The sequence below is a fragment of the Triturus cristatus genome, chromosome 1_1 (genome assembly GCF_964204655.1).
Source record: "Triturus cristatus chromosome 1_1, aTriCri1.1, whole genome shotgun sequence".
NCBI classification, from domain to species: Eukaryota; Metazoa; Chordata; class Amphibia; order Caudata; family Salamandridae; genus Triturus; species Triturus cristatus.
In genome coordinates this window covers 1,071,938,218-1,071,966,018 of record NC_140579.1, presented here as the reverse complement: position 1 = coordinate 1,071,966,018, position 27,801 = coordinate 1,071,938,218, and the positions used below count along the sequence as shown (strand labels likewise).

The 27,801-nt window shown below is 49.3% G+C and overlaps 1 protein-coding gene across 1 annotated transcript in view; it reads right to left on the bottom strand.

The window, feature by feature from the left end:
* Positions 1 to 27,801, bottom strand: part of ITPR3 (inositol 1,4,5-trisphosphate receptor type 3) — an 895,552-nt gene that overhangs the window by 224,968 nt on the left and 642,783 nt on the right. The window contains 4 exon segments of the mRNA XM_085647149.1: positions 9,080 to 9,084; positions 11,678 to 11,716; positions 11,719 to 11,779; positions 12,800 to 12,925. Of these exon segments, the coding sequence (XP_085503275.1) occupies positions 9,080 to 9,084; positions 11,678 to 11,716; positions 11,719 to 11,779; positions 12,800 to 12,925 (231 nt within the window).

Genomic DNA, 27,801 nt, shown 5'->3' with positions numbered 1-27,801 from the left:
AGATGATATTGTAATACACATGAATAGTGATCAAGTTCAATATGTCAGTTTCCCTGCCACCTCTTCTCCCTCAATTTTTACTTAGTTTTCAACTCTTTCTGCAAGTGTGAAGGGCAAAGGATTAGGGCATAGTGAAATGAACTCCTACTAATGGAGTGCAAATGTGAATAATGAGAACAAATATCTTCTAACTGAGCTATCACAAGTAACAAGTAGATTTTGTTCTCAAAGTCTAGGAGTAACTGCAGCAATTTTGCGGAGAAACTGTGCGGTGGGAGGCATAGACCCGACTCAATTCAGTGGAACAATTACCAACATTAGCCACCGGCTGAAGAGACGCTTTCCTTTCAGTATACGAAGACTCACCAAATAAACACTACAATATAGTAAAACATAACATTCGCACAAAGGATAAATGTGTCCCAATGGATGCTGCAGCTGTCTTTTATGTGCCCTGGCCCTTAACTTGATTTAGTAGTGGAGGGCACTGCAAGTCAGGGCCAAAGTGCCCTGGGAAGGAAAATACGGTGGACATGTGTCAGGGGTGAGAGGTATGTACGCACTGTGTTTGTGTTGGTATATGTGTGCATGTGTGTGTGTGTGTACACAGCAATACTGAAAAGGCAGGGGTTGAAGAAAGTTAGCAATTAAATGCAATGACTTGTCCCCCGCAATGCCAAATCGGAATGTGTTGCAGGCCAGTTTGCAGTAGCAAAAAATATCGCTTCTTTATTGCTGTAAGATCCCAGAGAAAACATCAGTTCCAGTATCACAAGATTTCGGAATATCTTACTTTGAGAGACAAGATATCGTTGGCATAGAGATTGTGGGGTCTTTTTAATTGGTGACCCGGAATGGAAATGCTAAGCTGTCAATGATTCAACACACTCTTAATGTCACCATTTTTATAAAGGTCATTTGATTTAATGAATGGTTCAAATTTAAATATAGCCGATGCTACAGGAAAAAAGTACTTATTAGTTTAACTTCTGTCAGATATGAAAAGTCCTAATTTTTATTTTCAGTCTAATAAAAGAGCATTTACTTCCCAGTGTTTCAATGTTTATATCTCTGGAAGTAGTAGACAAATATTGATGGAAAATGTCCTAATTTTTATTTTCAGTCTAAGAAAAGAGTGGTAATCACGTTTGGTCATTTATTGCCCAGTGTTTAAATGTCAAAATAGTCGACAGATATGGTTTTTAGGGATTGTTGTAATATTTAGATCTGTCTGAGTAATCACGATTCATTATCTCTACTAATATGAGGCGATTCATGTCACTAACATGGTGAGAGAAGAGTCTGGCTTCCGAAGAGGAAGAGGAGCGAACCTCTAGTATGAAGTCAACAAGGTGCCCGAGCTGTTGGTCCTCACACTTAGAGAGAGAAATACAGATGTGTTCGTATTACTGTAAAGCAACAAGCTGATCCACAAACCTTTCATAAGGAAACGCTAGCTGACCACAAGTGACTCGGCTAATCAATATGTCCCTGCCCCCCACCATTCCTTTAAATTCAGCATGCCAGCCACCGATAAACCCGTGAACATATACACGTTTCACCCAGTGGCCCTGCTGATATAGCCATTCCTTGGCTGCCATGTTCTTTGTTATCTGTAGTATGCAATACATGCCTCGCCAACATAACTTCTACTAAACAAACCACAAATAGCCATCAGGCACCCTACACATCTAGCCACTTGTAACTATGAATAAACCTACATATGCTCATGACTAAGTCTGGCCATGATACACAACTGGGTAGCAATCTTTGTGCCAATTTAGTAGTCTTCCTACGAAGACATATACCTAGAATTCTGTCAAGCATTCCAGGCCTATTTCATCAGTAAATCACCCAGTTAAATTATACTCCAAAGAAACAACCTATCAGCCATTCCATGTCATCTGGGCCTATCTTACGCCACTAGCCATCCTTCTAGAAATGTGAAAAACAGGCGGTGTCAGGTGAGAAACCTGTGGCCTTCTGTTAGAATCCGGGGTCTCTGGTTGGCACAGGTAGGTACTTGTGACAAGCAGGGAACCTTTCCTCTAGTTAGGGTAAGGAGTTACACTACTAAAACAACCCCTGCTCACCCTCAAGGTAGCTTGGCGCGAGCAGACAAGGCTTATCTCAGAGCGTTATAGGTTAAGCATTTGTGAACACATACAGTAACCAAGTGACAACACTACAAATGGACACCACACAGGTATTTATTTTAAAAATAAGGATTCTTTATATAGGATTATCACAAGACCATTAAACGATTAAAAATACACAATACGGTTGCTTAGTTGGTAGAAGATTGCTTAGTTTCTCTTAAGTTCTTAAATGCAACACTTTAAGTCAATGTACCTTAGATGCAACACGCAGGGCAACAAAAGTGTTGCAGCGATGCAGATGCATTGAAGTTCTTGGTGCAAAAGAAATAAAGAAGGGATCTTCCAGATGCGTTACGCTTCTCCGATGTTGCGAGAAGGCTCGACTCGATGCGTCAGCTACAGCGGCGTCACCTTTGGCGAGATGTGACGACAGCGGCCTTGGCAGCGGCACTCTTCTCCGACGTTGCGAGACGCTTCCGCTCGATGCGATGCTGCAGCGGCGACACCCCTTCTGCGAGATGCGACGACAGCGGCTCCGACGGCGGCACGCTTCTCCGTGGATGCAAGGCGCTTTTCTGGTTGCGGTGCAATGCGACAACTACGATGGCTGCGATGGCGACACGCTTCCTCCTCGATGCGAGACTCTTCTCTCGATGCGGTGCAATGCGACAGCTACGATGGCTGCGATGGCGACATGCTTCTTCGGCGTTGCGAGACACTTCCGGAATGATGCGAGACGCTTCCACTTGATACGATGCTGCAGCGGCGACACTCTCTGCGAGATGCGACGGCAACAGCTCCGACGGCGGCATGCTTCTCTTCCTTGCGTCGCGCTTCCAGCTCCTTGCGACACGCAGTCCCTCAGAAGGCCCAACAACAGCAGCAGGCACTTCCAAAAGACTCTGGGGAGCTGGGGGTGAAGTCCACTGGTCCTGAGACTTCGTTCAGGGGGAAAGCTCAGTTCAAGCCCTTGGAGATCTTTTTAAAGCACAAGTTGAAACAAAGTCTTTAGTAGTCTTTCTCCTCTCCTTCAGCAGCAAGGCAACCACTGCAGGCCAATCCCCCAGGTCAGGGACAGTACTCCTCCTACAGCTTTCCCAGTTCCTTCTCCTCTGGCAGAGGTTCTTCTTGTTTCAGCAGGATCTAATTTCTTGGGAGCAGGGTCCCAATACTTATACCCCTAATTCCTTTGTTCCTCTGGGGTTGAGGGGCCTTTGCCCAGTCCAAACCAGTTCTTGGGCACTCTGTTGACATGACTCTACCTTTCTATTCAGGGTGCAGGGCAGAGACATCAGCCGCTCCGCAGGAGGTGGAGCCAGCATTGCGGTAGCAGAGCACAACCCTATTCAGAGCCTAGGTGTACTCCTCCCACCCATCTGACTGCCAATCTTCCTATTCACCACCAGGCTACCTAGCCCTGCCCCTCTGGGTTTCCCCAGCCCTGTCACTCACACAACCAGACAGGCAGATACACATCATAGCAGAGGCGGGCTGAAATGGTCAAGCAAGCAAATACCAACTTTCTAAAAGTGGTATTTGCAAACACAGAATATTAAAATAAACTTTACTAAAAGATGTATTTTATTATTCTGAGTTCAGGCATACTAAACTCGAATTTCTACCATGTTCCCTGGGTCTGTTAGGATCATAGAATGTAACAATTCTAACAGCCCATTCTGGCCTATGGAGAACAGGTAGCCTTACAATAGTGAAAAACGAAAATGGCTGTAATTTACTATTAGGACATGCCACACACATCAGGGCTTGTCCTACCTTATGCTTACAATGCACCCTGTCCTTGGGCCTACCATAGGGGTGACTGATATGAAGTTAAGGGAAGGTTTAGGGACTGGCAAGTGTGTGCACTTACCCAGTCAGCATGACAGTACCAGACTGCATGCAGGCTCTGCAATGGCAGACCTTAGATACATTTTACCAGGCCGCTTCTGTGGGTGGCACAACCAGTGCTGCAAGCCTACCAGCAGCATTTGTATTTACAAGCCCTGGGCACTCCTGGTGCACTTTACTGGGGTCTGACAGTAAACCAAATAAGCCAATCATGGAATCCAACCAACATATATATTTTAAATAGGGAGCACTTGCACTGTGGCACTGGTTAGCAGTGGCACAGTGCTCTGAGCAGCTAACACCAGCAAAACACATGAGGCACAGCGACAAAAAAAGTGGAAGGGAGACTCACGCCAAGGTGCCAGGTCTAACACGTGTCCTCTCCAGCTGAAAAGTGTGGAGAACTACCCTACCCCAGGGAGTTCCTCATCACTAAGGCGGAAAAATCTGGACAGACCGTCAGCATTGGCGTGATCTGTACCAGGGCGATGTTCCACCGTGAAATCCATACCCTGTAGGGAAATGGACCACCTCAACAGCTTTGGATTCTCACCCCTCATATGCATCAACCATCTGAGGGGCCTGTGGTCTGTCTGAACCCGAAAGTGAGATCCAAACAGGTATGGTCTTAGCTTCTTAGCGCCCAGACCACAGCAAATGCCTCACGCTCAATAGCACTCCATCTCTGTTCCCGTGGAAGTAACCTCCTGCTAATCAAGGCTACAGGTTGATCTAGGCCCTCTTCATTAATCTGTGAAAGAACAGCCCCCACACCATGCTCTGAAGCGTCTGTCTGAACGATAAACTCTTTGGAGAAGTTGGGAGCCAAAAGCACGGGCGCCGTGCACATAGCAGCTTTCAGGGCCTCAAAAGATTTCTGACAGGTGTCAGTCCAGATCACCTTCCTGGGCTGCTTCCTTGAAGTCAGCACTGTCAAGGGGGCAACAATGTTGCCATACCCCTTGACAAACCTCCTGTAGTACCCAGCGGGACCTAGGAAGGCTCTCACCTCCGTCTGGGTTTTGGGCGACTCCCAATTCAGGATGGTTTCTATCTTGGGTTGAAGGGGTGCCACCTGGCCACTCCCAACTTGGTGCCCCAAGTACACCACTGAACCCTGCCCGATCTGGCACTTACTTGCCTTGATCATGAGGCCTGCACTCCGCAGCGCCATCAACACTTCCCAGAGGTGGCGCAGGTGTTCCTCCCACGTGGAGCTGAACACTGCGATGTCATCCAGGTATGCTGCACTGAACGAATCCAGCCCAACCAACATCTGGTTGACCAACCTCTGGAAGGTGGCAAGGGCATTTTTCATCCCAAAGGGCATAACCCGGAACTGGTAAAGCCCATCAGGGGTGGAAAATGCTGACCTCTCTTTGGCCCCATCGGTCAAGGCGATCTGCCAATACCCAGACGTTAGATCAAACGTGCTGAGGTAGTGGGCAGCCCCTAGCCGATCTATGAGCTCATAAGCTCTGGGGATGGGGTGTGCGTCAGTCCTGGTGACTGAATTGAGTCCTCGGTAGTCCACACAGAACCAGAGTTCGTGTGTGGCTCCTGGCGCTGCAGCCTTTGGGACCAAGACCACTGGGCTGGTCCAAGGACTGCTTGAGGATTCAATTACCCCAAGGGCAAACATCTTGGAGTCCTCCTCCTTGATGCAGGCCCTTACCCTGTCAGTCACCCTGTAGGCCTTGTGCCTCACAGGTGTACTATCCCCAGTGTCCACATCATGGACGCACCAATCAGTGACACCGGGAACCAGGGAAAACAGGTCAGAAAATTGTCCCAGCAGCTGGCGACAATCATTCTGTTGCTCAGGGGTCAGGGCGGAAGAGAGGATGACACCATCCACTGACCCATCTTGCTCCTTGGCTGACAGGAGGTCAGGAAGAGGCTCGGTCTCCTCCTCCATCCCAGCATCTGTCGCTAAGAGCATGCCCACTTGGGACCTCTCCAAGTGGGGCTTGAGGCGGTTGACATGTAGGACCCTTAAGGGGTTCCTAGGAGACTTCAGGTCCACCAAATAGGTAACCGGACTCTTGCGCTCCACCACCTCAAAGGGACCGGTCCACTTATCCTGGACCGCACAGGGCTCCACTGGGGCCAAGACCCATACCTTCTGTCCAGGCTGAAGCTCTACCAGAGTGGCATTCTGGTCGTACCACCGCTTCATCTCCTCCTGGCTGGCTTCCAGGTTTGCCTCAGCAAGTTCCCTGAAACGCCTAGTCTGGTTTCTGAAGGCCAGCATGTAGCTATGTACATTCTGGGGAGGTTTCCTGGGAGATTGCTCCCAGCCTTCCTTGACCAGATTTAGAGGTACTCTCACTGGGTGTCCGTACAGAAGCTCAAAGGGGCTGAACCCTAGAGACTTCTGTGGCACCTCTCTGTAAGCAAAGAGAAGGCATGGTAAGAGGACGTCCCACTTACGCCTCATGGGTCCTTCCAGGCCCATTATCATGCCTTTGAGGGTTTGGTTGAATCTCTCAACCAACCCGTTTCCTTGGGGGTGGTAAGGTGTGGTGAACTTGTAGGTTACACCACACTCTTGCCAAAGGGACTTCATATATTTAGATATGAAATTGGTACCTCGGTCAGACACCACCTCTAGAGGGAATCCCACTCGGGAGAAAATTCCCATCAGCGCACGTCCCACCACGGGGGCCGTCACTGTCCTCAGAGGGATGGCTTCCGGGAACCGGGTGGCATGGTCCACCAGGATGAACCTATTGGCCATCGCTGTCCTGGGGTCCAGTGGCCCTACAATGTCAATCCCCACTCGCTGGAATGGGGTACCGACCACAGGGAATGGTTGGAGTGGAGCCTTCTGCTTCCTTCCACTCTTCCCACTTGCCTGGCAAGTTTGGCATGTTCTGCAGTGAGTATCTGAACTACTGCGCATTTGGGGCCAAAAGAAGTGGGTGACAAGCCTCTCTAAGGTCTTGTCCTGCCCCAAATGTCCTGCTAAGGGTACATCGTGAGCCAGCCCCAGTAGGAAGGCTCTGAAGCGCTGGGGTACCACCAGCACACGGGCTGACCCAGGCTCAGCAACCTTAGGCTCAGAATACAAGAGGTCGTTCTCCCAGTAAATGAAATGTGTTCGGACTGATCACCGTTGGCCTGATCTGCAGCCTGCTGCCGCATACCCACAAGAGAAGGGCATTCTTTCTGCTCCCTGCAGAACTCTTCCCTGGAGGGTCCTCCTTCTTGCTGCCAATGGGTCAGCTCAGGCAGGTCTCCCAGTTCAGCTATCTGTTCCCCTGTAGGTTCCAGGGCATCCCCCTCAAGGTCTGCTCCCTCCTGGACCGTGGGAACTTCAGGGGCCGGCTTCCCGTGCCCCCTGCTCCTTCTCTTTAAGGCCGGTCCCTGGGCCTCCCTCTCAGGCTCCAGGACCTCTTGAGTACCTCTACTGGCTGCCATGGACCGTGTGGTGACACACGCCCAATCCGGCATACCCAACATCTCCAGGTGAGCACTCCGCTCCACCTTAGCCCAAGGTGAGCTCTCCAAGTCGTTCCCTAACAGACAGTCTACAGGCATGGCGGGCCTCACAGCTACCTGAAGAGTACCAGAGACCCCCCCACTGAAAGGGAACCTGAGCCACTGGGCAGTGACTCTCGGTGTTGTCGGCGGCAACAACCGGATAGAATGCTCCTGGGACAACCTGCTCCTGAGACACCAGGTGGCGCTTGACAGCCGTCACACTGGCTCCTGTGTCTCTGAGAGCTTCAACCCTATGGCCATTTATGGTCACCCACTACCTGTATTTTTTAGTGTTCTCAGGCAGCTGGGTTTGGGGGACAACTTCACGGTCTCCTAAGGAGACAAGGGACATCTCTGTGGGACCCCACCCACCTTGGACACCCATCTCCTCCCCCAGGGCTACACTAGTCACCTGCCGGGATGGAGCACCAGTGGGTGCTGGTTTACCAAACAATGGACACTTCACATCAGAGGCAAAATGCCCCATGTTACCACACTTGTAACACCTGATGGGCCCCTTCTGAACAGGTATACCTGTCGGGGCCCCGGGCGATTTCTGTGGTGGGGGAGGCTGAGAACCTTTCCCTTGGTTCCCCTGGGGATTACTTTGGGGCCTCTTCTGGAACTCCCTCTGTTTACACTTGTCCCCTCCACTCTTCTGCTGGGGACCCTGCCCACCTTTGGCGGAATCTCCCACTTGACCCTTGTGGACCCTGGTACTGACCCAGCGGTCCGCCTCCTCAGCAAGCTTCCTAGGGTTAGTCAGCCTACTATCAATCAGGTGCTGGCGTAGCTCAGGAAAACAATTACTAGAGAAGTGCTCCCATGCCATTAAATCAAGAAGCCCTTGAAAATCATTAACTTTGCTACCCTTCACCCAACCATCCAGTGCTCTGCAAAAAAAAGTCACATATTCAACATACGTACTGTTTGGAATCTTGTTGCAACCCCTGAACCTTTGCCTATACAACTCAGGGGTGAACCCATACCTAGACATCAAAGCAGCCTTCATATGGGGATAGGAATTATAATCATCTGAAGGCAAATCCAGCAGTGTATCCCACCCCTCACTAAGGAACCGTCCCCACAACCCCCCTCCCCAATCTTTCTCAGGGACCCGGTGGGAAGACATGGCTACCTCATAGGCCTTAAACCACTGCCCTATGTCATCATTCTTGAAGAATTCCTTAACCACGTCCTTGGGTATGTACACCCTTGACTCCACCTGCACTGACGGTGTGCTGCCACCAGAGGGAGCCTTTTCTAGACTCTGGGCTTTCAGCTCCATCTCCCTCAAAACCTTTTCATGTTCATATTGTAGCTTCTTTTCTTTCAGGGCTAACTTTCTACTCTACATTTCCAATTCTAACTGCCCACTTAACTTGAGCTTGGCCAGCTCCAATTCATGCATCCTACACTCTTTTCTATCTGCCAGCTCCTCTGGAGATAGACTGTGGTTAGAAACACTGCTACCAGCAGGGGAAGGGGTTCTCCTTCCTCTTGAGCCCACTGGCCCATCCAGCTGCTCATCTGCATTATCATCATCCATGGCATTCCTTGCTTCTACCCAGGCCCTCAGCGCCTTGTAGAACTCTGCCTTGTTTTTACATCCAGTTGTAGAAACTTTAAATTTCCTGCAGAAGAACTTTAGCTGTCTCAACGGGTAGCTGTCCAGTTTCTCTTCTTCCCATTCCCATTCAGTATTCACAGAGACTACGGATGCTGCTTTCTCCACCATGGTTAAGTTTGGCAGTACTCAAAAATAGAAAGTCCCAAAAAGAAATCTACCAACAAGTATTGGTTGCGTTTAAGGTCTGCATTTACTAAGTAGTGTTCACCAATCACTGTACATGAGTCACAAATGCAAGTCCAGAATCCTCACCGCTGACCACCAATGTTAGAATCCGGGTTCTCTGGTTGGCACAGGTAGGTACTTGTGACAAGCAGGGAACCTTTCCTCTAGTCAGGGTAAGGGGTTACACTACTAAAACAACCCCTTGCTCACCCTCTAGGTAGCTTGGCGCGAGCAGACAAGGCTTATCTCAGAGCGTTATAGGTTAAGCATTTGTGAACACATACAGTAACCAAGTGACAACACTACAAATGGACACCACACAGGTATTTATATTAAAAATAAGGATTCTTTATATAGGATTATCACAAGACCATTAAACGATTAAAAATACACAGTATGGTTGCTTAGTTGGTAGAAGATTGCTTAGTTTCTCTTAAGTTCTTAAATGCGACACTTTAAGTCAATGTACCTTAGATGCGACATGCAGGGCAACGAAAGTGTTGCAGCGATGCAGATGCGTTGAAGTTCTTGGTGCAAAAGAAATAAAGACGGGATCTTCCAGATGCGTTATGCTTCTCCGATGTTGCGAGAAGGCTCGACTCGATGCGTCAGCTACAGCGGCGTCACCTTTGGCGAGATGCGACGACAGCGGCCTTGGCAGCGGCACTTTTCTCTGACGTTGCGAGACGCTTCCGCTCGATGCGATGCTGCAGCAGCGACACCCCTTCTGCGAGATGCGACGACAGTGGCTCCGACGGCGGCACGCTTCTCCGTGGATGCGAGGCGCTTTTCTGGTTGGGGTGCAATGCGACAACTACGATGGCTGCGATGGCGACACGCTTCCTCCTCGATGCGAGACTCTTCTCTCGATGCGGTGCAATGCGACAGCTACGATGGCTGCGATGGCGACACGCTTCTTCGGCGTTGCGAGACACTTCCGGAATGATGCGAGACGCTTCCGCTCGATGCGATGCTGCAGCGGCGACACTCTCTGCGAGATGCGACGGCAACAGCTCCGACGGCGGCACGCTTCTATTCCTTGCGTCGCGCTTCCAGCTCCTTGCGACACGCAGTCCCTCAGAAGGCCCAACAACAGCAGCAGGCACTTCCAAAAGACTCTGGGGAGCTGGGGGTGAAGTCCACTGGTCCTGGGACTTCGTTCAGGGGGCAAGCTCAGTTCAAGCCCTTGGAGATCTTTTTAAAGCACAAGTTGAAGCAAAGTCTTTAGTAGTCTTTCTCCTCTCCTTCAGCAGCAAGGCAACCACTGCAGGCCAATCCCCCAGGTCAGGGACAGTACTCCTCCTACAGCTTTCCCAGTTCCTTCTCCTCTGGCAGAGGTTCTTCTTGTTTCAGCAGGATCTAATTTCTTGGGAGCAGGGTCCCAATACTTATACCCCTAATTCCTTTGTTCCTCTGGGGTTGAGGGGCCTTTGCCCAGTCCAAACCAGTTCTTGAGCACTCTGTTGACATGACTCTACCTTTCTATTCAGGGTGCAGGGCAGAGACATCAGCCGCTCCGCAGGAGGTGGAGCCAGCATTGCGGTAGCAGAGCACAACCCTATTCAGAGCCTAGGTGACCCCTCCCACCCATCTGACTGCCAATCTTCCTATTCACCACCAGGCTACCTAGCCCTGCCCCTCTGGGTTTCCCCAGCCCTGTCACTCACACAACCAGACAGGCAGATACACATCATAGCAGAGGCGGCCTGAAATGGTCAAGCAAGCAAATACCAACTTTCTAATAGTGGTATTTGCAAACACAGAACATTAAAATAAACTTTACTAAAAGATGTATTTTATTATTCTGAGTTCAGGCATACTAAACTCGAATTTCTACCATGTTCCCTGGGTCTATTAGTATCATAGAATGTAACAATTCTAACAGCCCATTCTGGCCTATGGAGAACAGGTAGCCTTACAATAGTGAAAAACGAAAATGGCTGTAATTCACTATTAGGACATGCCACACACATCAGGGCTTGTCCTACCTTATGCTTACAATGCACCCTGCCCTTGGGCCTACCATAGGGGTGACTGATATGAAGTTAAGGGAAGGTTTAGGGACTGACAAGTGTGTGCACTTACCCAGTCAGCATGACAGTACCAGACTGCACGCAGGCTCTGCAATGGCAGACCTTAGATACATTTTACCAGGCCGCTTCTGTGGGTGGCACGACCAGTGCTGCAAGCCCACCAGCAGCATTTGTATTTACAAGCCCTGGGCACTCTTGGTGCACTTTACTGGGGTCAGACAGTAAACCAAATAAGCCAATCATGGAATCCAACCAACACATATATTTTAAACAGGGAGCACTTGCACTGTGGCACTGGTTGGCAGTGGCACAGTGCTCTGAGCAGCGAACACCAGCAAAACAGATGAGGCACAGCGACAAAAAAAGTGGAAGGGAGACTCACGCCAAGGTGCCAGGTCTAACACCTTCATACTTACCGACCATGGCAAGGGCCCGGATACAGGCCTCCACTGAAGCCACGGACACTCTAGAAGCCTTATGGTGGACTGCAGCAGCTGCACAACAATCGCCTGGTGTGCCTGTAAGACAGAAGAGAGCAGTTTCTTTGACTGTTCTAACCCAGATCTGTATTCCATTATTAGCACATGCAGATAGATGATAACTGTGTGCTACAGTAAGAATACATATTCTTGCATTGAAAGTGCATTATTTATCTAAAACGAAAGCAAGCTACAAATTCTGTTTCTATTGAATATGTTACCTTTTAAGTCTAATGGGACATCATGAGCTGTGCACAAGGCACTTCAAACTATACACTTTTTAAAATACACTTGTCAACCTATGACACTTTAAAATATGTATTGTCAAACCACATGCTTTTAAGTACAACGAGGTACTTCTCGGAATTGGCTAGTGGGGAGAAAGACCCTGTGGGCTCAATTATACAGAATTAAATAAAACAAACAACGGTCATTCTGTCTGTATTTTCAAGCCAAACATTATCACGATTGCCAGATCTAAAGGCCAGGTTATAAAAGAGAAGACATTTCTAACAGCTATATACGATATAAACAAACTACATTACATTGTTATTTATTGAGCCAATATTTGGTGTGATTTCTATTCAAGATCACACTCTTAGTTTTCCAATCGTTTTTTGATACTGGATGTATTTTTTTGCAATTGTAGTATGTGACAATAAACTTCTGACTTAATAGGAAAAGTTAAAAAAAATTAAAAGACCACACTCAAGACCACCTGACAGGTGAAGCGGAGCAATAGAGCTTCAAACAGCACTCACACATGCAAAATGATCGTACAAAAATTGTACGAGCTTCTCTTGCATACAGAGTACAGGCAACGCACGAACACCTGCAGATTTTCTTAAACGAAATCCAGGTGTTGTATGGACAACAGTACTGCTAACATTCCTTACTCATCCCAAACAGGTACAGCTTGAATCAGCGCAAGCTTCCCTCATGCACCGGATAACTGCAGCCCTGGCCTGCAGACGCCACTGAGAGAAACACTTTGCCCCTCATGCTTGTTCAAAGGCCAGGATCCTCCTGACCCACCTTCACCGACACTTGACCCATTACCTGGAGTGAGGTGCTGTTTTCGGAGAATGGCGAGTTAAAGAATGACCTGATGGTCTCCAGTACTACGGTGAGCACATACTTCTCCAGTTGTGTGTCAGAGGAACGCTTCTCTCGCTTGCTGCAGACCTGCAGAGGGAACGCATGTGAGTAAGGAAGATGCACGATTTCTAGAATTACAGTCACTAAAGCATTTAAAACCTCTGAAAGGCATCATGGCAACATCCTGCATGTTTTTAATGAGGAAACTAATGTGGCCGCCATGATTGTTGAGAATGTTGCGGCCTATCAGGTCACCCATCTTAAAGCCAGAAGTTAGATAACAGAAGGATGATGTCTCCTGAGGATACGCTCTGGCATGACTGTGGCATGTTGAGACTGTGCAATGCAATCGATTTTACTTTCGTTGATGCATGACATTGTCTGCAATTATTTCTCTTCCTTGAATATATGTGTGTACAAATGACCCAAGCCGGTTGAACAGTATCCCCACCCATCTTTTATCCATTCCAATTCTGTAGCTTGATGTGGTGGTTTAAAACATGATACTAAACTGTCTAGAACAGACAATGTGAACAGTCTATGCTGGGGATTAAAAAATGCTGATGCTTCAAAATCCCTCTTATAAGGTGTAGGAGAGTGGAATCTGACTAATGGTTGCCCCCAACTTTTTGCCTGGTATTTAAGTGGTTTTTGACTAGTCAGGCTGGGATCCTGCTATCCAGGCCCCAGCCTATCAGCTTTCTCCCTAAAACTGTTGTGAGTGCTCTAGGTACAAACCTAATTGGATGCTGGGCATACCCTACCAGTCCCTTGTAGATGGTACCCTAGGTACCCAGGGCATGGGTCCCCCAGTAGGCCTACCAGGGCTGCAGCACTTATTGTGCCACCCTGGGACAGCCACACAAACTGACACCACCAGACCACTACTGTAGTCTGGGTAAGGTGGTGCTAGCACCCCTTACAGGGATGTAGGTACCCTACATCCCACACCCTTGCAACACATATACTCTCATAGGTCACCCCTATGGCAGGCCCTGGTAATCCTACAGGGCTGGGCGCTGAGGTATGTGTGAGGGGGGACCCCTACGTGAGTAGGACCTCTCTGCAACCTTTGTAAAATCGTTACTGGGTTGTTTGTAGTGTAGCCATACCATATACTCTTAACCGCATTATAAGTTATCGCGTCATCGCTGTAACTTGGGAATGGCTACACAGAACCATATCGTGTTTGGTGTCAAAGCCATGGGCATGAGGGTACGATTCCCCCTTGCTAGGAGGGTGATATGGGAAAAGCGGTAGAATTTAGACACCAATTTAAAAGTGCACATGTACCACAAAATGGCTACTGTCCGCCACCTACACGACTCTGGCTGGCTGTTGCTGGGGAAAACCCCAGCCTCGCCATCTGGACAATAGGGCTCCAGCATCTCCCCAGACAGGATATGTGGATTGGAACAGGGTGGGTGCACCAAATGTCCATTCAGAGTTGCACGTAGGCAGCTGCAGAGCCCCAATTCTGCATACACCGCCTGGAACCGGTTCAGGGGCATCCTGCCCCTCGCCCAGGCGGGAAACACACAAAGGGGAGTGGGTGTAGCCACCCTTTCCCGCCTCTACTCTGATTGGTAGGCTCTTGTTGGGACCATCCCCTAATCTTGGGGATATAAGTGAATAACATGGCCCCAGAGCCTCAGATTCGTCCAGAACTTAACAGAACTGACCTTCGACGAGCTGCTGCCCAGCTGACTGAAGAAATCTCCCTTGGGATAAAGGAGTTATCCCCCTGCTTGGCAGGCACCTAAAAGACTGCAAGATACCCGGTTGGAACTTCGCTGCTCTCACGAACTTCGACGCCTTCCATCAACCTTGAGGTGGGTCTCCAGTGCATCCCAGAGTCCTGTGAGCGTGCCCAGCAAGTCTGAGCACCGTGGACTACGTGCGTGCCGAGATCCCTGCATACCCCGAGACCCCGGCCACCTCTTGCATAGCACACGACCTCGACCAGTGGGGAAGTTGTGCTTCGGCCCATTTCTGAGCCAACCTTCAAGCAGCATCCGTGCCAAAGCTCAGCTCCCTAGTCCGCTCCGGTGGCCCGTGGGAGCCCTTTTACGCACTCCATTTTGCTGCCTTCCGCGGTCCCTTGTCTCTCGACTTGTGGGCCCTGACAGAGGACAATCTACCTCTCCAAGAGTTCCCCTGGTTGCTCCAGGCCTGCTCTGCGCTTCCTGCAAAGGAGAGCACCCTCAGACCTCGTGGGTCTGCACCAGCAGCTGCTTTGTACATCTTGCGTGGGTTGCGGTTGCCAATGCTTAGTGGATCCAATCGGGACACTGACACCGCAGCGACCCTCATCCGACGTGGGACAGTCGCCCTCCAGAAGCTGGCCGTCCTTGAAGCCTCCCGGAGCCCGTGACTGCAGAGCCCAGCTGTACCTTCCTCACCTGAAGCACCCGACATCCACGAGCTCCTTCCTGTGAGCTCCCTGGTCACTGTGCTGTGACCCAGACTCTGTCCCCTCTGCTTTCAGGTCCTTCTCTACATTTCCTACATCTTTAATCTTCACGACTTCAGCGACGCTTTCAGCTAGCAGCAGGTTGGACCACTTTTCCATTGAAAATCAGCCCGCGACCCGACACCAGAATCGACCTATGCACCCGGCTTCCCTGGGGCAGGTAACAGTGGTACTTCGGTACTCCAGTGGTGGTGGGCTCTCCAAAGCCTTAAGTCTCAAGTCTTAACTTTGTACTACTGCTAGAAGTGTCCTTTAACTGTAAATATTCAACCGCAACATTCTCCATAGGCTAACATTGCGATCCCGATAGCAGCTTCTCGCACTGCACAAGCCTCCCGTGGGTCCCCTTCCTCATAACTGTGGGTGGATTCTGAAGGGGTAAGCGATCCTGAATGCCCTAGGCATTGCCTGTAGAATTGTCGTGGTTCTTATACCACTATTTTAGTATATGGTTTGGTCCCCCCCTGGGGCCCATTGATTTCTGTGCTATTTATTGTGTTTATAAATGCTTGTTTGAAGTGTAACTTTGCCACTAGCCACATAAAGTGTCTGTGGGATTCTACTTAGAATAAATACATATATTTTATATATATACCTGTGTGGACTACTCTTTCATTTGGTTATTCAAGAGGTTATTATGGTAAAACAATAAGCTTAACACTCCTTCAAGACTTAGCCTGAAGGCTGCTTTCCACAGCTACCACTAGGATAGCTTTCTTTAAAGGTTGTCTTAAACCTATCATCAATAAGAGTCGAATTGGACTGGTGCAAGGTGTCCCTATAACTAGGAACAACATATGCCAGGCCAACTTCTCACATTGGTGTGCAGCGGTTGGATTCAAGCTTGCCATTGTTTTACCAGATAACAAATTGAATTTCTAAAGTGAAAGCCACTAGGTACCAAAGGTACATATAAATTCAAGCTAGAATACAATAAGTTCTACTGAACTTAGAGTTGTGTGTAGAGGGTTTAGCACACCTTGACTACAACTCAAGAGAGGGTTCAGTAGGCCACACTTAGTGTAGGTAGATACACCACTATCACTACACTAGACATGTCTTCAGGTGCAGGTGCCACTAAGGCTATGGAAGGACCCCAAAGGGTCCCAGTTGATAAGTATGATCATCTCTCCTTTGCTGAGCTCAGGGAGATGTGCACCCTTAGAAAACTGAAGACAAACAAAGGTGCCAACACCCAACGTCTCAGGGAAATCCTGCTCATAGCTGACGTTATGGAGTCCATAGGGTCCTGTGGGGTAGACAGAGTGGGTGGGCATCCATCAGAAGAGGACACTCCCAGAGTGTACTCTGATGAGGACCAGGAAGAGGAAGAAAGTCCTGACCTGGAAGAAACAAACCACTCACAAACTGGAGGTGATGGCCCAAGAGGCACTCCCTCCATCCTTAAAAGGAGAGTGGTGGATCCCAGAAGGAACAGATCCCCCTCAGTGGGATCCAACCATTCTGAGAGATCAAAAGTGTCCTCTGCCTCTTCTCAGAGAAGAGAATCCTCTCATGAGAGGAAATGCAGACTGATCAAATTTGAGCAGGCTAAGCTTCAGCTTAAAAGAGAACAGTTAGCATTGGACAGGGAAGCCCTGGAGCTTCAGAAAGCTTCAATGAAGTGGGGTCTAGAGACCCCTGGTGGCAGTAAAGAAACCCCTAGAGTTAGAGAGAAAGTCCCTGACAATAGGAACCTCCACAAGATTGTGCCCCCCTATCAGAATGGGGATGACATCCACAAATGGATATCTGCTCTTGAGAGGGCCTGTAGAGTACAAAGGGTCCCAGTAGAGCAGTGGGCAGCAATCCTGTGGCTCTCCTTTTCAGATAAAGGTAGAGACAAGCTCCTCTCTGTAAGAGAAGAGGATGCTGATGATTACTATATCTTGAAAGCTGCTTTAATAGACGGGTTTGGCTTAACCACTGATCAATACAGACTTAAGTTCAGAGACACCCAGAAAGTACAGAATCAAGATTGGGTAGACTTTGTGGATTGTGCAACCAAGGCACTGGAAGGTTGGTTAAATGGCAGTTAAGTTAATGATTATCAAGGATTGTATAATCTCATAATGAGGGAGCAGATTCTTAATAATTGTCAAAACCAACTTTTACACCAGCACCTGGTGGACTCTGATCTGACCTCTCCCCAAGAATTGGGAAAGAAGGCAGACAAATGGGTCAGAACCAGGATTAGGCCTAAGAACCAAGTTGGTGACCAGAAGAAGGATTCCACTAAGCCCAAAGAGAAAGGTGGGGATGATAAACAAGAAAAGTCCTCTGAAGGGCCCCAAAAACCCAGTGCTGGGGGTGGGTCCCAAAATACTTCCTCTAATAACAAGAAACCATATTGCCATGTGTGTAAGCAACCTGGCCACTGGAAAACTGACTCCAGCTGTCCAAAGAATGGCAATAAAGAAAATGTTCCTCCAAAAGCAGCTCCAACACCTCCTGTTGCTACTAGTAGTAATCCCCCAGGTGGTGGGAGTGCACCCAAAAATTTAGTTGGGATTTCTTGGGGAACTCAGGGGGACTCTGGCCTATCCAGGTCCCCTACTCAAGCAACTATGGTCTGTGATGGTGGCATGGGGTTTGCCAACTTTACCATGAGCCCCAATATTTTGGGCAGGTACAGACAAGAACCAATAATCAATGGTCAGAAGGCTGTGGCCTATAAGGACACAGGGGCCAGTGTCACCATGGTGACCAAGAGGCTAGTGCCCCTAGATCAGCTTTTACCTGGGTTTAGCTACCAGGTGACCAACATAGATGGAATCAGGACAGATCATTCCATGGCAGTGGTAAATCTCAGCTGGGGAGGGGTCACTGGCCCCAAGAGAGTGGCAGTGTCCCCAAACTTGCCTGTAGATTGCCTGCTGGGAAATGATCTGGAAATCTCAGCCTGGGCTGAGGCTGACCACAAGGCCCATTTGAAAATGGTAGGAATCCCTGAGAGAGTGGATGAGACCCTGAGGGCCTCACCTCCACCCCAGGAGAAAATAGAAAGAGTGAAGCCTGAAACTATGGATCACTCTACCCAAACAGAGAGCATAGGGGAAGAGGAACAGTCCTCCCCCCACCAGACTACAGGTAAGGGTCAAGTTTCTCAGGGAACTGATCCTGCCCCTTGTGAAGTAACTGCCCCAGAAGTGGACAGGCCTGGCCTGCCCACCTCTCTGATGGCAGGGAACCCTTCCAAGGTGGTACCCAGTCTGGAGCAGGTATCCTGCCCCTCTCTACCCTGCCTCAGTCAGCCCAGGGCTGCAGAGGTCAGGGAGGTCAGTGGACCCTTAATGGGCCCCTGTCCAGAGGAACCCCCTCATCAGCAGATTAGAGACACCCAGCAGAGTAGTTTCAGCCAGGTGAATATTCCTCTACAAACTGAGGGATCCCCCTTACCCCTAGGTATAGGCACCCCTCAAATGGATGTTGTTGAGCACAGGGAAACCTGGGGCCTAGCTGCCCCAAACCTTCCAGTGCCCTCCACTATTCCAGCCAAAGGGATTCGACCCCCAGCTGTAGGCAGCCAGAGGTTGACCCTTAGGGCCAGACACGACACAGTCATGGGCAGAAAGGCTTCCATAGTGGCCAGTGATCTGAGGAGGTTGAGACCAACCCAAGTAGGGCCTCACTTCCAGACTCAGACACCCCACCAGCCCACCTCTGACCCAAAAACCAATACAGGTAATTTCCCTAGACTTTGGAGAAACTCTAGAACCCCTTGGGGTAGAATTTCCCAAGTGGACCATGACACAGGGAGCAACCATGTTAGTACAGGTTCTTCCTTATGTGGCCACTCAGGAAATAAAGGCTTATCTGGACAAGGTTAGCCTTATCTCCTTTCGTTTGGGGGGGGGGGGGTTATGTAGGAGAGTGGAATCTGACTAATGGTTGCCCCCAACTTTTTGCCTGGTATTTAAGTGGTTTTTGACTAGTCAGGCTGGGATCCTGATATCCAGGCCCCAGCCTATCTGCTTTCTCCCTAAAACTGTATTCTGCATACACCGCCTGGAACCGGTTCAGGGGCATCCTGCCCCTCGCCCAGGCGGGAAACACACAAAGGGGAGTGGGTGTAGCCACCCTTTCCCGCCTCTACTCTGATTGGTAGGCTCTTGTTGGGACCATCCCCTAATCTTGGGGATATAAGTGAATAACATGGCCCCAGAGCCTCAGATTCGTCCAGAACTTAACAGAACTGACCTTCGACGAGCTGCTGCCCAGCTGACTGAAGAAATCTCCCTTGGGATAAAGGAGTTATCCCCCTGCTTGGCAGGCACCTAAAAGACTGCAAGATACCCAGTTGGAACTTCGCTGCTCTCACGAACTTCGACGCCTTCCATCAACCTTGAGGTGGGTCTCCAGTGCATCCGAGATCCCTGCATACCCCGAGACCCCGGCCACCTCTTGCATAGCACACGACCCCGACCAGTGGGGAAGTTGTGCTTCGGCCCATTTCTGAGCCAACCTTCAAGCAGCATCCGTGCCAAAGCTCAGCTCCCTAGTCCGCTCCGGTGGCCCGTGGGAGCCCTTTTACGCACTCCATTTTGCTGCCTTTCGCGGTCCCTTGTCTCTCGACTTGTGGGCCCTGACGGAGGACAATCTACCTTTCCAAGAGTTCCCCTGGTTGCTCCAGGCCTGCTCTGCGCTCCCTGCAAAGGAGAGCACCCTCAGACCTCGTGGGTCTGCACCAGCAGCTGCTTTGTACATCTTGCGTGGGTTGCGGTTGCCAATGCTTAGTGGATCCAATCGGGACACTGACACCGCAGCGACCCTCATCCGACGTGGGACAGTCGCCCTCCAGAAGCTGGCCGTCCTTGAAGCCTCCCGGAGCCCGTGACTGCAGAGCCCAGCTGTACCTTCCTCACCTGAAGCACCCGACATCCACGAGCTCCTTCCTGTGAGCTCCCTGGTCACTGTGCCGTGACCCAGACTCTGTCCCCTCTGCTTTCAGGTCCTTCTCTACATTTCCTACATCTTTAATCTTCACGACTTCAGCGACGCTTTCAGCTAGCAGCAGGTTGGACCACTTTTCCATTGAAAATCAGCCCGCGACCCGACACCAGAATCGACCTATGCACCCGGCTTCCCTGGGGCAGGTAACAGTGGTACTTCGGTACTCCCGTGGTGGTGGGCTCTCCAAAGCCTTAAGTCTCAAGTCTTAACTTTGTACTACTGCTAGAAGTGTCCTTTAACTGTAAATATTCAACCGCGACATTCTCCATAGGCTAACATTGCGATCCCGATAGCAGCTTCTCGCACTGCACACGCCTCCCGTGGGTCCCCTTCCTCATAACTGTGGGTGGATTCTGAAGGGGTAAGCGATCCTGAATGCCCTAGGCATTGCCTGTAGAATTGTCGTGGTTCTTATACCGCTATTTTAGTATGTGGTTTGGTCCCCCCCTGGGGCCCATTGATTTCTGTGCTATTTATTGTGTTTATAAATGCTTGTTTGAAGTGTAACTTTGCCACTAGCCACATAAAGTGTCTGTGGGATTCTACTTAGAATAAATACATATATTTTATATATATACCTGTGTGGACTACTCTTTCATTTGGTTATTCAAGAGGTTATTATGGTAAAACAATAAGCTTAACACTCCTTCAAGACTTAGCCTGAAGGCTGCTCTCCACAGCTACCACTAGGATAGCTTTCTTTAAAGGTTGTCTTAAACCTATCATCAATAAGAGTCGAATTGGACTGGTGCAAGGTGTCCCTATAACTAGGAACAACATATGCCAGGCCAACTTCTCACATAAGGCATCTGTAAAGACTTCAAAATGCTGCAGGATGCTTGTTGACAAATATTTAAGGTGTGATCTAATCTCCCTTGTGCTGTACAACCTACACTATCTACTCATGGAGAAAAGAGATAAAGTAAAGGGAGTGTATAGCCGACCAGGCCTTCAGCAAGACTGGATACTTAATTTTTTTAAGACTGCAGTAATACAGTATTGGAAGGCCTCTACAATTTGCCACTGCCCACCTTTTCACAAATCCATTATATCAGAATGTTAAAATAGGCAGCAGAACCATCTCAATACAGAGATCATTTCTCTGGAATAATATGGCACAGGATTTTGGAAAGTTGATTTCCAGTTTTGTAACGTACTGTAGACCTGGCTGTACAAACAGAAATTTCTGTCCATGACTTATTATACTGATCAGAGTCAAGAACGTTGTTCATACTTTAGAAGTGGTCAACAACATGGCCAAACAAAAGTGGATGTATGACGTTACAACGCATGCTGTTACAACGCATGCTGTTACAACAAAAGTTTTACAACGCGAGTGCATTGACAACGCAGGACATTGCAACGCAAGTCTTTACATCGACTTGCACTAGATGGCGTGCTAACATTAAAAAAGTGTAATTTACTATTCCAACTCCAGTCCACGTAACAGTAGGGAAGGTGTTGGGATAGTAAACTACACTATTTTTAGTGTTAGCACGCCATCTAGTGCAAGTCGATGTAAAGACTTGCGTTGTAATGTCCTGCGTTGTCAATGCACTCGCGTTGTAACAGTTTCGTTGTAATGGTAGAGCGTTGTAAAAGTTGCGTTGTAAAGGTTGTTCCCCAACAAAAGTACCATAGTCCTCACAGGCTGTATGCTTGGACTCACTCTTCCTTTCTCTGTAAAGCAGAATCTTGGTTTTTATTTTATACTTTTGTACATAGAATTTAGATTCAGAAATTAACTGAAGAAGAGGCTCAGCAACCTTCCCTTCCTGATGTCTATTTTTAATCTATGAAAGAGTGGTTTTCATATTAAACCTGCCAGTACGAAACCAACTGGGGTTTTCTTGTGGATCGTGCCTCTCCCTGCCAACCCCTTTCAACTCTGCCTACTCAAAGTTGGAGCACTGTGAGTGGTACGAATGGAGTGGGGGCAGGAGGATTGGCGGTGAACCCCAAAGAGGCAGAAAAACTGTGTGGTACTTAAGGTTACGGGGTATGCCCCAAGGTTAGGATGGTCAATCCCCACATTCCATTCCTTTCCTCACTTTTGCCCTTGGTGGGCTTTCTGCCCTCCAGAGTGTGGGCAGATGGGTGGTAAACGCCCCAATCTGCCCACCATGTAGGTAGAAAGCCCACTAGAACACTATCTAAGTAAAGGAATTTTAATGAAGAAAAGGAGAGGCGCCCTGCACAATTCCATGTACCCCAGTCTTTCTGCTCACTTAGGCGGCAGATTAGGGCATTAACGACCAATCTCTTGACACTAGGTGGGCAAGAGACCCACAAAGCCTCAAGGAAAAAAAGTGAGAAAAAGAGTGAGGCAGGGTGCCAGCTCGTCTAGGGATCATGCACCACATAGGGGAGAGAGAATGGCGGGTGTACCCTCTCCCTGCCGACTCATTCGTCAAAACTACACTGAAAGGAATAGCAATTTCCTCTCAGTTACAGTTTTTGGGCTGTGGGTAACTAGCAACCAGGGTACCCATCCAACCCTAGGTATTTCTAAAAACTAGAGATCCAGCGGCATTCAGGGTAGTGTGGCTTGTGTGAGTCCCTGCACCCATCTTACCCAGAAAAGTAGATACTTACCCTGTGAATGCTAAAACTATGCCTAAAACACCCAATTTCCTCTCGCTTGCCAAGGGGGAAAATTCAGTCAGGCTCTGGTTTGACTGACAATCACAGAACTCTACCAGTACTGGGCATTTCTGAAGACAAGAGACTAAGGGGAAATCCAGGATAGTGTGGCTTAGGAGGATGTTATCATGTATTCTTATGTAGAATGCATGGCAAATGTAAAAGTATGGGTCAAAAATAAAATGTACTCCACTTCTATAACAGAAGTCTGGGCACTTCCAGTCACAGGCAAAAGTATTATTATCCTGCATGCCCAAATGTCTTTCAAGTAAAAGGATGGGGTAATAGGAACAGATCAAAGCTATAACTATGTGAAGACTACACTGACTTCACACAGTCCAAGTTTTCACCAGTATCTGTCTAGAATAATAGGTCCACTCACAAATGAACGGTACTGATTTCATGAGAACTGTGAGAATGCAGGAACGTACAACTTTTGTTGTTGGCTGCAAGTTCTAGAATTTTATGTCATACCAATATGAGAAAATTCTGTTTTTCTCCAATACTTTAATATGTATATGGCATTTTAGATAGGAAATGCCCTTTAAATGTCAAAGACACTGGATTTCAGTGGGTATATATTTTTTCATGGGTGGGAGTCAACCTGAATTACTACAGCTTGCCATATCCCAGGAATCTATGAAAGTTCAAAGCAAAATCCTTGAACTGTCCACCATAAATTTTTGGGCATTTCCTGCTTTAGTCAACAGACACAGCCACACAATGGGGTACCATTTTTGTCAGGAGAAATGTCAGGAGAAATGTAAGAATTGCGATTGGTAGGACATTTGTCGATCCCTGTAGATTCATTGAAATGTGAGGAAAATTGAAATTTAAATTGCATTAATATGGCACTTACTACCCCTGACAAGGTGTTAAAGTGCTTTCCAGCGAGTATCTTGCCCAAAGTTAGTAGTCAAATCCATTGGTTAATAGGATTAGTCAAGTGCTCTCAAAACATCATTGTATTTACTACAGTTTCTTTATGATACATTAATGACTTCAGTGTGATCGTTTGAGAGGGTTATCTGAGAAACAAATGGTTGATGGAATGGATAAATATTGTTAGGTTCCAGGGATATGGTTTCAAACAAGGAGCGATTTAGACATGCGATTTAGAGAAGTCTACATATAGAAAAGAGTCATGCACAAGGTAGGAGTGAAGTTGAAATGCATTCAAAATAAACATGGGAGGGAAAATTGAAAGTGATAAAGTGATTTCCGACAAAGTTTAACATTTGCAAGGCATTCTGGGTAAGAAGAACGAGAGGGACTGAAGTAAGCCACAGAATCCTCGACTTTTCCGGTTGTTTAGTTTTAGGGAAACAACCATTACAACGCAGTCATTACAGCGTACTACCTTTACAGTCATTACAATGCAACATACTTCACATCGCATGACATCACAACGCAGCCATTTCAACGCATGTCACTACAACGCATGTGATTACAACGCATGCCACTACAACGCATGCCACTACAAAGCATTATTATTTTGTTTTAAAACAAACTTTATTGCAAGTTTATTACACCAAGACAATATACATTACAACGATTACTGCAGGATGGGTCGTATCTGAACAAACCGCTCTCTCCAGGGCCCCTGTCAAGTCCCCCTGATTAAATTCCGGTGTATCGATCCCCCTCTACCATCACCACCCTAAGACAGGGACTTTCCTAGAGCTCTCCATGTTTCTATCCCGTCCAGCACCTGTGATATCAAGGCCCCCGGGAGGAGCACCCCTCCCCCTAACCCAAGACCCCCCTGCTGCTCCGCCAGCCCTCCCCTACGGCAACAGTGTCAGGTTAGGCACGGCCTATAATCCCAGCCAGAGCATCCGGGTCATCAGTGTCCTTTTAGGCCTCGCTGCAAGCCTCCTCATTAAATAACAAATTAACAAAACCCCCACTGCCCACCCCCAGCCCCTCCAACTCCCCCTCACTGCCAGACATGTCGCTCCCTCCGCTATCTTCCAGTATCACTGATGAGCCCAGCTGATCGGTCCACTGGTAACGTGCTGCCAGGGAGCGAATGAACAGAAGTAGCCACTCAAAACCCTCTATCCCCCAACCCCGCTGCCCGCTCGGGGAGGGCCGATCAACCTTGCCTGTGCCCTAGTGGAATCGTGGAGGAGATCAGTCCGGGTCAGCAACCGATGCCTTAAGCAGGTCCACCAACGCCACCCACGCTCTGGCTGCAATCAGCATTTTATCATTATCAGCTCTCTGGGCCATTTGGAGCCAGAGAGTCCCCTCGCAGTCAGCCCACTTTGTAAATTCACGCAACCAACGAGCTGTGTTTGGCGCCGTGGTCGCTTTCCAGTGACTGGTGATTTCTCGTTTAGCTAGAACTAGTCGCAAGTCAATAAATTTACTAGTCACCTTGCTACGGGCAGTGTGGGGAAACCAGTGAAGTAAGCAAAACCCCGGGGTCTGTTCAATGGTTCTATCCGTCGTGTCACCCAAGGTAGTCGTTACCTCCCCCCAATACTCGTGCAATGACGGACACTCCCAAAACATATGCAAGAACTCAGCATTTTCTGATTTGCAGCGGGGGCAGGCGGTGCGGGATCCAAAAAATTCGTTAATTTTGTGCGGGGTGAGGTATGCCCTATGGAAGACATAAAACTGTATCAACTGAAATCTCGCATTTCTAGAGCATTTCCACGCCCGCTGCATTAGATCCTCCCACGGTCTCTCCTCAATGGGCATCCCAAGATCCGCCTCCCATTTGGTTCGCAGCTTCTCCAAGGGGGACCTAAGCTCCTGAGTGAGGCACCTGTAAAGGCAGGTTACCGCTTTAATCGTCCCCGCTGAATACACTATATATTGACAGGGGAGAGAGGTCAGAGGCTCCTCCATTCCCCTCCTCCAGTGCTTCCGGATAGCTGCCGTCACAGCAGCATGTAAGAGAAAGTCCTGTCGGGGCAGGTCGTACCGCCCCAGGAGGTCCTGGTAAGGCAAAAGCACACCATCCTCATAGAGGTCTCCAATAGTGGTGACCCCCACCTCCTCCCAGTTTCGCAGCCGCTGCCAATCCCCCCGTGCGGTAAAGCCTCGCAGACCCTCAACGGAATCTCCGGGGCATACGGAGGATTCATCTTGGCCCTCCTACTCGCCCGATTCCAGCACTGCCGCACCACCCACAGCTCCCTCGGGGTCTCCCGCTCTCGTAGGGCGAGCTGGAGAAGCGTCCGAGAGAGCTGACGCAGATCCAGACCCAAGTCCCCGCGGCCCTCGTCCAGGCGTAGTTCCCTGGCCATCCATTTAGTAAACCATTGAAATTGGGCTGCATGGTAATAGGCCTCAAAGTCAGGGGCTGCGAATCCCGCCTCCCGCCTGGGGCGCTGCATGGTAGTAAGCGCCACTCTGCGTCTCCCAGACCCCCACAAAAACCCCGTGGTCATAGCGTTAAGCTGGGTGAAATACTTTCGCGGTATCCAAAGGGGGAGGGAGCCGAAGTAATACAGAAGGCGTGGAAGGGTGACCATTTTTAACAATGCCACCCTTCCCGCCACTGAAAGGGGAAGAGTCCCCCAGAACTCAAAATTGCTCCTGGCGGTCCGCATCGCCCTTCCGATATTCCCTTCCAGTAGATCATGGGGCTCATGGTAGATCCGGGCCCCCAGATAAGTTAAGCAGCTGCTTTCCCACCTCACCTCTGCAACACCTGGGGGTGCCCCTCTACCCCCCCGAATAGGGAAAAGGCACGTCTTGTTCCAGTTGACCTTGAGGCCCGCCACCCAGCCCAGTCTGCCCAACAATTCACGGGACCCCCGCAGCTCCTCCTCAGCATTGGCGAGGAACATTAGTAGATCATCTGCGTACAGGGCGATGCGATGAACCTGACCCCCCCCTTCCAATCCCCGGAAACAGGGTCCCAACCGGGCATGCACCGCCAGGGGCTCTATCGCCAGTGCAAACAGGAGGGGAGACAAGGGACATCCCTGCCTCGTCCCCCTGCCCACACTGCAGGCCTCTGAAATCACCCCTCCCGTGCGAACCCTGGCAGTCGAGAGGTGGTATAGAATCCTTGTCCAGTCCACAAATCTCTCGCCCAGGCCAAACGCCCTAAGAACTTGAAACAAGTACGGCCACTCCAAGCTATCGAATGCCTTCTCCACGTCGGTCGATAAAATACATGCCTCTTCCTCAAAGTGCCCTGGGTTATGAAGCACCTGACATAAGCGGCGAACATTCATGGCCGTGTTCCGAGAAGGAATAAACCCGGCCTGATCCGTGTGGACCAGAATGGTCATGTGGGTCAGGAGGCGGCTGGCCAGGATACTGCTTAAAATCTTATAGTCAAGATTAAGCATTGCGAGGGGGCAATAGGCAGCCCGATCCCACGCCGGTTTGTCCGGTTTGAGAAGTGGTACGATTATTGCCTCTCTGGTAGTGCGAGGCAAGTAACCCTCCCGCCGTGACCTGTTGTAGAGGGCTAACAAACGGGGGGCCACCTGATCCACGAATGCGGCATAAAACTCTATAGGGAGCCCGTCTGTGCCAGGGGTCTTATTCCTGGCCATCCGCTTTATCGCTCCCCGAATCTCCCCCAGCTCTACGTCCCGACCCAGTGTCTCCGCCTCCTCCGGCTCAATCCGAGGGAGTTCAATATCCAGGAAGTCAGCCTCCTCCAGCGCCCGGGGGTCTAATTGACTTTGATAGAGGACGGTATAGTATTCTAGGAACTGGGCATTAATAGCCTGCTGCTCGTAGTGTACCACCCCATCTCCATCCCGCAACTCCAGGACCGGCATCCCTCTGCGCGCTGGGTTGGCCAACCAGGCCAGTAGAGCCCCGGAATTGTCCCTCTCAGCGTGCGCCCGCACCGCGTATGCCCGATAGTTAAAACAGCGCAGACGTTCGACATGGGTTGCCAAACCCTCCCTGG